This window comes from Limanda limanda, chromosome 11 (genome assembly GCF_963576545.1).
Source record: "Limanda limanda chromosome 11, fLimLim1.1, whole genome shotgun sequence".
In the NCBI taxonomy this organism is placed as follows: Eukaryota; Metazoa; Chordata; class Actinopteri; order Pleuronectiformes; family Pleuronectidae; genus Limanda; species Limanda limanda.
Genome location: NC_083646.1, coordinates 21,750,450 through 21,760,147, shown reverse-complemented (window position 1 = coordinate 21,760,147; position 9,698 = coordinate 21,750,450). Strand labels below are relative to the sequence as shown.

Here is a 9,698-nt window from a genome sequence, read left to right as displayed (position 1 = left end):
ATCCTGTGGAGGATCTCCTGAAGTTTTATCACATTATCTGGACTTCTTACCAGGGGGCTGGCCGGAGAAACTCAGACATCTGCCCCCCCACCCCAGAAAATGTGCGGAAATTCCCTCAAGTTTAATGCAGCTTAGGTGATGGCCGGGAGAAGGTTGCTGGTTAGCATACTTAGCCTACTTCAGTAGAAACAAACAAATAAGTGTTGATATTTCTTTCCAATGCTGGAGAAGCTGAGATGTTGATGACGATCTCGCAAATATTTTTCTAGAATGGTAAGTAAACTGCTGTTAATGCTAACATTAGAAAAACGTACGGGTAGCACCTTTAGGATTTTTATTTTTATTTTTTTTACAAATCAACTATTTTTTCAAGTTGGATTAACCTGAACTTAAGATGGTTTAAAATATGACTCAATAAAAAACGTTTTTACAAATAGGAAACAAAACTTGGGGGATTGGTGAGAATGTCCCCACATTTTTATTGCACTGCAGTGGTGTAACTGTAGCTGCATGTACGTAAACCGTGTCTGCAGAAGATCCTCTGCAACTCAAACAAAAACATTGTCTTTGCATATACAGTACATCATCAATTTACATGATCCCATTCATTCCTCCTCTTTCAGCCAGTCTGTGTTCCTGCCTTTATTTCTACACTGATATTTACAAGTTTCAGCTCAGATGTAATGAAATCTACTAACTGCTCCACACAGGTTGTCTTGACAGGCTGTGCTGTTTGACTTCAGTCAGCATCATCGCATCCTTTGTGCATAGATTTATCACAAACACTGGTTTATAAGTTAAAAGTAAATCGCTCTCGTTCTCCCTCCCAGGCACACACAGTCTTTGCAGGGTGGAGCACATCAGCCGCAGAATGGGTGGAGCTCTGCTTCACTGAAGCCCTGCTGCTTCAACAACCTGGAAGAAGAAGAACGAAGAGGACAGGAGGTCAAACTCCTGAAACAGGTACAGTTCATCAAGAAGAGACATTAATGACTAATGACACAGGGACAGATAGAGAAAACAAAAAGAAAATCTCTCATCCCTCTCTGTATCTGGAGGGACATTCTTTTTTCAGCAGTAAATAATTTGTATGGTATGGTTCATTTTACTTTTAATCGATTAACCTTTAAGAACATTTTAGGATTGGGTGCCACTGATCTCCTGCAGAAGGATCTCCTGCAGAAGAAACATCTATAACAACAGTCATGAGGAGATGACACCCACACCCACAAAACTTGGAGGAGCAGATAATTTGCTGCTATGACAGTTGCTTTAGACCAAATTTGAGTGGGGGAAGGAAATACAGAGGTTTCCCCTGATCAGTTGTTTCAACATCAAGTTTTTTTTCTTTAGGTTCCAGCCTGATGTTCTGACCCTGTCTGCCTGATGGCGATGCAACTACAGATCTCTAACTTGACTCTCTGCCTATTCCTGGAGATGAAGTTTTGTCCGAGCACATGTTGAGTGCAGCAAAGTTTATTTAGTTATAGTAAAGGTTTTAATACACACCCCATGGTGAGTTCTGTGAAGGCAGAGGGGCCACACACACACACGTAGCTTTTAGACCCATCAGGTCTGTTGAGGAAATCCTGAAGCATTGTCTCATCAACTCGACCCGTCCTGCCAGACCAGCTCTCACAGGGATCAGAGAGGACGTACTCAACCTGAAACCTAACATACAACACACACACACACATGTATGAGCTATTCACATTGCAGCTCATCCAATTCAATCAGTGAGTCACATTCATTTTACTTTTCACAATTCAGAGCAGCTAACATATCCACTTTCTTACACTCTCCACCACCTAATTTATTTGAATGTTAATTAATAATATTTGCAGGTCAGGTTGGAACAGGGAAAAACATTGGAAGACTTTAAACACAATCAGACTGCTGCAGTACCTCTCATTGTTAGCAGCCAGGTCATCCAGGTCACGGCGCCAAAAGATGTCCTCCTCCCGCCGGTTAAAAAAGAGAAGCTTGGTTTTTCTGAGAACACACAACCGTGTCAGGAATTGATCAGGCAAAGCCTTGGATCAGTTGAGCAGAACACACCACGGCCATTCTCTCTAAACTGTGTTGTGGTTTGCGTTGAGTAGGATGACTGGGACAGTACTATTTGTCCTAGTCATGAGTGGTAGCTTTACCATTGTAAAACAAAGAAATTATATTTTAAATGGTAATAATAATATGAACAATACAGTTTGTATGAATGTGTGTTTTGCCTCCAGACTCCTGACAGTTCCCACCTGATGGTGTCGACGTCCTGCGCCAGCTGGATGAGGCGAGCCATCGGGGTGAATCCTGTGCCTGCTGCTAGTAGGTAGAGGTGTGTGACATCACGGAGGGGGCGGGCAGTGAAGGTACCCTCTGGACCACTAGTGGATATATGGTCTCCTGCAGAGTAACAACACACAGGTGAATAACAAACCCAGAAATAATCCAATAGATAATAAAGTAAAAACCTAGAGACATGTTATAGGTTTCGAAAAATAAGAGACTGTTTTGGTTAGTCCGAAATGTTGTGCCTACTTTGAGAATAAGGGAGTTCTTTTCATAAGCCTATGAAGAGACAATCAATGTGAGTTACAAAACTTACACTTTACATCATAACCACAAGTTAATTTCCTCTTGACATCTAAAGCAACCCCAGCAGGGAGCATCAGTTCCCTTTTTTGTGAATAATATCAGAAGACAGAGTCTGTTTGAAGTGAGTCCAAATCCCCTTTGGAAAGTTTAAGAGATACAGAAAGGTCACTGCACCAGGTTGATTCAAAATGGTTGTACTTTTAATCAGAATCATTTCCTTTAAAAGCTAACCCAGTTAGCCTTGCTAATCAAGTTTACCAGGTAGTAAGAGACAATATTTTGCTAGAGAGAGCAGCTGTAAATAACTTTAACAAAAGCAAATTAAAAAGGATGTGATGGGAAACTCTGAATCCACCTTTACACTAAAGAAATGTCCCTAGCCAAAAACAAAGAGCAACTCAAAAACTCAGTTCAATAAAAAAGTATGAATCCAAAACTATAACTAAAACATTCATAACTAGTAAAAGAGCAATAATGCCCACACCTTAAAATAATGGATCTGGAATCATAGTTTTGATATCATTATACATATAACATAGAATGTCATTATATTATATTTACTTCCAAATCATTTTAAAGCAGATGAGTAAATGTAATATTTTTGTAACATTATTATTGTCTGATGGCATATGTTATTATTTCAGTGAGTCCTAAACCACACCATGTAAAACTTTAAATATTTCTTTACAGGCTATATTTTGATATTTTAACAACAGGTGTTCCTAATAAAGTTCTTCTAAAAGTCATGTGACAGCCTGGTGACTCACCAGTGTGCATGTTGTTGAGGTGTTGAGTGAACACTCCATCAGGGTAAACTTTGATCATGAGGTAGAGATCTGAGTCCTGTGAGGAGCGCTGAGAGGCCGCTGCCAGGTTCTCATCTACTGGAGTGTACGGCCTCACCACCTCGCTGTCTGGATGTGGACAACAGGACAAAAACAAACTTTATATCAAATACAACTGTATAAAATATATTGGGCCCAGTCCAGTCTGAAAATAGACAGTGTGTGTGTGTGTGTGGTCTAAACTTTATGAAAAGACTCTGTAACCCCTTCCAGCTTTATGCAAATTGACAACTGATGAGCAGAGGATTTCTGAGATCTGCAAATGCAACTTGCAAATCAAACTCTGAGCGAAGAGTGTATCGATGAAAGTAATTCACAAACATGTAATCCCTGATCGGACTTAGTTTGGAAACTTTTGACTCCAAATCAACTCAAATGTTTGTTGAAGACATTAGCCGCAGAGTTCAGATACCAACATACACTTTGAATGTTTAATGATGTATTCAGGAAGGACAAGAACCACACGATGATTTGTGTGTTTATTGAAATCTGTTCATAGGTGTAGCATAGATGAAGATTGGACCATATTTTGAGACACGTTTAAACTCATACAATACTATATTATGTAATGATGATCTATAGTGCTCTCCATGAGAGTGAAGACTTGCTTTAGAAAGGTTTGGTGCCACCTAAAGGACATTGTTTATGTTGCCATGTTTAAAAACCTATTCAATACTTAATAAAATCCTGTAAAATATAGGAAAAATGTGCAAAAAACAACTGTAGGTTTTCATAAACCTCTAATATACATTATACAACACTGAAAAAAGATATTGTGTTTTTGATGTGAACTGATCACCTGATTGTGTGGATCAAAATCTAAAAAATTATGATCGACTACATATCAGAAAAACCTCTGTATGATGCAGTTAAGTCTTCTTTTCAGGGGGTTCAGTGAGCAGTAAGATAAACTTCGCAGATGTCCTGTCATTGTATCCTGTACAGTGTCTGTTGTCTGTTGTCTGTTGCTTGAGTTCTTACCTTGAATGAGGCCTTTGAGGTAGACATGTTTTCCAACAGGCACATGCATGACAGTCCCACGAGGGAGTTGCAGTCTGAACACATGGGTGTTGTGGTTCACCTCAGTCTTAGACACCAACACACAATCCCGGTAGTAGGGAGCTGAGAAAAGATCAGTGATGTCGTTTTTACTTTTTAGTTGGGTTCCTGATAGCGGAGCAAATGTCAGATGTCATCTGAATAAAGCTTAAAATAAAGATACAGAACATGAAGGAGGAATTGCCTCCCACTGTGTGGAGCCTGCACAATCTTTCTTATACTTCTGATTTCTCTGACTTGGAATCTCACCTCTGTCTTTTTTGTATAGAAATGAGTTGTGGAATTCAAGTGGTTGACCGAGACTTGTCCATTTGCCTTGAGACCGTTTCCGTAACGTGACCTGGATCTTTCCCACTGAGAAAGCACTGTGGACTGTTGAAACAAATGATATATGAAAAATTTACTTAAGCACAGATTTAAAAAACCTTTTTGTCAAACAGAATCAACCTGTTGTCTTACCAGAAACATTTTCCTCAACTTCATCAGTGAGACCTGAACGAGGAGGAAAACAAACAATAACTTTACAAACAAATTCTGAATATTATGTCTGTGTCCATGTTTAATCACTCGGTACCTTGTCTGACGGCATACTTTCAACAAAAACCCAACAGACAACAACACCTCAGTGACAAAACGAAAACAACAACTGAAAACTATGAGTTACATTACACTACTCAGGAGTTTTACATTTACTGGTCAGTCTGTTTTGTGTAGTATCTTAATGGAGCAGCAGTGGTTCATGTTTGTTAAATACTTGTGCCTCAATATAGCACATCATGTGTGTCACAACTATAGGTCATGATAAAGCTTTGACATGATGTATTCAATGTGATTTACTTCATTGTACACATGTACGGTACTTGTTCTGTTGTCCGCAGACAGGAATTATATAATAGGAATACACAAATGTAGTTGTTTGTTATTAACCCCACTCTACTGGATGACCACCTTCTAAAACAACAGCTAATACTGGCAGTAACAAACAAACTTTTTTCACAAACAGAAGTTACAAAGGGCTTCAGCGGAGAGAGAGAAGAGACACAGGGAGTAAACTACAAGTGTGTTTTAGTTATATTCTTACTGAGGACAACACAAGTAAATGTAGAAAGCCACATCTCTACTCACGGAAATGTATCATGTAGGACATTTTGCCAAGCAGTACTTCCAGTCGTAGAACACCCGCCTTGAGGTCAACAGTTGTGCAGCCTGAGCTGGGGATCTGACAGAACAGAAACAATAAGCAGAAATATGTCACCTTTAAAAGTCTACGTGTAAGGCACCTCTTCTTACCAAGAGATATTTGTATTCTTTTTTTTTTTTTTTTTCAGTTTTGCATCTATAACATGTTAAAATGTCATCAAAACGCTCAGTCGCTCTCAGTGAACTGTCTGGATAATCTTCTGATGTGTTCTCACATGGACTCGCTCATTATCCAGAGTTTACCATTATTTCGGGTGTAACTGACCCGGGCATTTCCATTCTCACATGCAGCTATTCCAGGATAATTTTAGGAGATTATTCAGAGTTGTGGTCTGAAAGCAGTTTATGGGATCAGTTACTAGCCTGATGCCTCATGGTTGTGTGTAGGAGGAGTTACCTTTCTTTTGGCATAAATGACTACATGAGCAGTCGCGTCAGTTTGGAACCAGTCGTACCTACATCAACAACAGACAGGAGACAATAATGAAGTTTAAGTATGAATGTGCTCATGCCTTTATGTATAAATGTGTGAATCATATTTCCTATGTTTTATACCGAGGTCGGGAGTCTTTGTCGGAGGGAGGGGCCAATGATGTAGGTGGGGCGAGTCCAGTCAGTGGTGGAGGAGGGATGATGGCTGAGAAGAAAAACAGAAATAACACTATAGCAAAGATTTAACTTTAGAATAGGGTTAGACTCACTGTCACACTACTACTAAATATTACACTCCTCTGCAGGACATGACTGAAAATGGATTCTGAGCTACAAGTATTAACCCTAAACAAATTTAAATGAAATGTCAAAAGGTGTGTGTGTGTGTGTGTGAGTGTGTGTACCTTTAATTGCAGTTTTAGTGGCCATCCTGCCCACCAGGCACTCTTTCAGCATGGACTCATAGTTCACCCAACGATGCACCTGTGTAACAAGCATGCACATTACTATAGCAACAAATGCAAAGGCTGCCCACACCTACATTTAACAAGTTACAGCACTCACAAGGCCACCAAAACAAAATTAGCCCTAGTCCTCCCAATGACCTTGGTCTTGTTTACGCTCTGTTTGAGGAACAAGTTATAGTTCCTGCTTGGGCAGGCATCCATTGGCCACAGTGAGCAATAAAGACCAAGCATGTGGCTAATATTTGTAAGTTAATGATACTATCTTTCACCAGTTGAAAATAATTTCCAAATAATAAACACCAATTAATTACAGTGCTGAATTAACTCTTGGACTATTTCAATCATCAAGGTTAAAGTCATTTTTAATTGTGACTGCAGTACCTGGAAAATTAGGACTGCACCTTGAACTTGGAATAGTTAAATTTGTTATTAACTTTCTTTACTACATTTGTCATCTATTACACTTCTGTCCCTTCCAGAGGAGGGATCAATCACTGACTCTCTCTGAGGTTTTGGTAGTTTCTCCTCACTCTTGTTAAGGGACCTTGTGAAGCCCTAAGAGGCAAATTGTGATTTGAGAATATTTGATTGATTGACCTTACATACCTGATCAAAGATGTCTGTGGCATCAATCCCAGCTGCTTTCATAAGCTCCTCTTCTCCACCAGGGTGGTAATCCATGTAGGGGCTGATATTGTACACCATACCTGAAAACATAGGAAACCCCACCTCAGGGTTTAATACCTCTGACAACCACTTCATTATGATTAACATCCATGTCTGTCTTAACTCCTGTAGAGAAGAATTTTCAGGAATTCAATAAAACCTTTTTAATTGTAAATTGTATGACTCAGGTTATGACCTTGAAACCCAAACATTTGAAATCAGTTCATCCTAGAGTCCAGTTGCACACTGGGGGAGAAGCAAGTCTGTGAGGGTGCAGTCAGTGGTTTGGTCTAGCTGTCATTCCTAATGGGCTGTTTAGTCTGGAACACACCACTCTAAAACACTACTTCAGGTCAAAGTGGAATCGAGGATCATTTGACTGCCATTAAGTGTCCTCCATAGTGGGAACCAGCCCTGTTCCAGGTCAACTGTTAGGATTTCAAATTTTAGCTAGTCTGTGTCTGACTGAACTCTAAACTAAAAAGATAGATGGATTGGGACAGGAGCAGTTTGGGTCAGATATTATGCCTTCATACAAATGATTTTAATAACCGTTGCTGCTTGGTGTTAATCATGAATCTTTTACTTGTTCTCATTTCTAACTTTTGATATTAAAGCAGAATTCCCTTAGCTGCATTCGACATCAGACAGAGTTCAAGGAGTTAAATTCTCTACTCCAACAACAACAGTTCGACCGACATGGCATCAGCTGTGTCAAGGCCTTTCAAGAAGGGAACATTTTGCCTCGCAACTATCAGAGGAGGAGTGAGATTGGGAGTGGCTCCTGTTCACTTCAGTACGCCTGCGCACTATCGAGGAAGAACGAAGGACTGTTATAAAATAAGACAGACGCCGGCTGATTGAGGCATTTTGATGTGACTCAGGACTGTCCGGTGCTGCTAGAGTGCCGGGCAGTGTGCTGTGTGCCCATTGCTTTGTTGTTCAACTTTTTCATTGCTTTCTAAATAAATACTTGATTGAACCAAACCGAGTTCGGCTCATCTTCTCATATTTAGGATAAACGACCACGCAACGACACAAACACGTGGGCTCACCTCGAATGCAGGTCCAGCAGTCATTTCTCGTGTTGTGTTTCTTCAGCTCTTCCTGGGTCACTTCGATCAGACGTCCTCTGAGCCCGGTCAGATCTTTACCACTCTTGGCGAACCGGACCCAGTCCATGAGACTGTGACCAGGCTTCAAGGCCACCTGATCGGGTAAGGGCAGAGTCACGTTAGTTTCATTCTCATCTGGAGATGTGTGAAGAGCCATTAAGACCAACTGTAAAGCATCATCTTCATCCTACAGAATAATGCTTGCATGCCACTTTCATTTGAAATTGACACCAGAATACTTCATGAAACCAACACAGTGAAATAACCCAAGATTTAGCCTCGAACTGTGCATTTCATATTGAAGTATATCTGTCTCGGTCAGGTTTTGTAAAGCAGGTCAACTCAGTGTATAAAGAACATGTCAAGGTGCTGTGGAGGTGGAGGTACCTTGCTCCTCCCGGACTGCCCGGCGGCTGAGACCCGCTGCTGGGAGCTGGTCGCAGGGAAGGACTGGGTCGGGATGTTCAACATGTTGGAAACGCTTCGGAGACAGTCCCAGTGCCGGAGAAACCCTATTTAACCAGTTTACCACAGGAACACATGAACGACAGCCTGTAGTCACACTGACTGCTGGGTGTTGCCGCGACAGACTTCCTCGGTGTTGTCAAACATAACTTTAAAAACTGTGTTAGGCAATGCTGCTTAGCTAGGAGGCTAATCTAAGCTAGGCTAACGAGCAACCTCGCGTATAACAGCTAATTATACATCGCCGTATTACATTTTGATGAACGTTCATATTTAAAGCGTTAGTTCCATCACATGCACGCAAACTCCGCTCGTTCCTTCGCGTCCAGAGATGAATTAAGAGCTAAATCCAGCGTTAGAGTTTTACGCCTCCGTGAGGACTACAACCACCGTCGCACATTCTGACCTCATCGTCAACACACGGTGTCATCACGCTGCGACGCTGCGACGCTGCACCGCTTCCTGTCCGTCATCCTCCACTGACACATTACAAACAATTAAATTTAAAACATTGGCTAAATGAATATGACCTTATCTTGCAACGTCTGTATACATTAGATATTTCAACAGTTTAATAGAAGCACATTTGTTATGTTAACGGTAATAATAGCTGCATTACATTCAACTATACCCTTCATATTAGTTCAAGTGCAAAATTCTGAATGCCACCTGATGCTTTATCCGTTTTGCATGACTGTAGCTGCACCCTACAGTAAGTGTGCTGTGCAAAGTGGAGAACAGTAGGTTAAAAACAGGGCTATTTTAAAATCATCTATACAAATGGAAGATTTGAGTGCTGACATGTTGGCTTGTGCAGTTTACAGCACTGATGCTGCACATCGTCATCGTCATCTTTA

The 9,698-nt window shown here is 40.7% G+C and overlaps 1 protein-coding gene across 1 annotated transcript; it reads right to left on the bottom strand.

Moving 5' to 3' along the window:
* Positions 1–447: 447 nt before the first annotated feature.
* Positions 448–9,219, bottom strand: LOC133014462 (cytochrome b5 reductase 4). Its single transcript, XM_061081703.1, has 15 exons — positions 8,764–9,219; positions 8,317–8,470; positions 7,202–7,302; positions 6,533–6,611; positions 6,252–6,333; positions 6,094–6,151; positions 5,622–5,715; positions 4,956–4,988; positions 4,746–4,868; positions 4,419–4,559; positions 3,360–3,506; positions 2,253–2,400; positions 1,906–1,992; positions 1,510–1,671; positions 448–915 (listed from the first exon to the last, which is right to left on the bottom strand). Exons 1-15 carry the CDS (start codon positions 8,845–8,847, stop codon positions 861–863), a joined length of 1,548 nt encoding a protein of 515 aa, XP_060937686.1. The 5' UTR covers positions 8,848–9,219; the 3' UTR covers positions 448–860.
* Positions 9,220–9,698: the final 479 nt, after the last annotated feature.

Coding starts and splice junctions, on each gene's coding strand:
- LOC133014462 (XM_061081703.1), bottom strand. CDS start 8,847: ATGTTGAACATCCCGACCCAGTCCTTCCCTGCGACCAGCTCCCAGCAG. Junction 7,303..8,316: donor CTGCTGGACCTGCATTCGAG/GTGAGCCCACGT, acceptor CTATGTTTTCAG/GTATGGTGTACAATATCAGC. Junction 4,869..4,955: donor AGTTGAGGAAAATGTTTCTG/GTAAGACAACAG, acceptor TTGTTTCAACAG/TCCACAGTGCTTTCTCAGTG.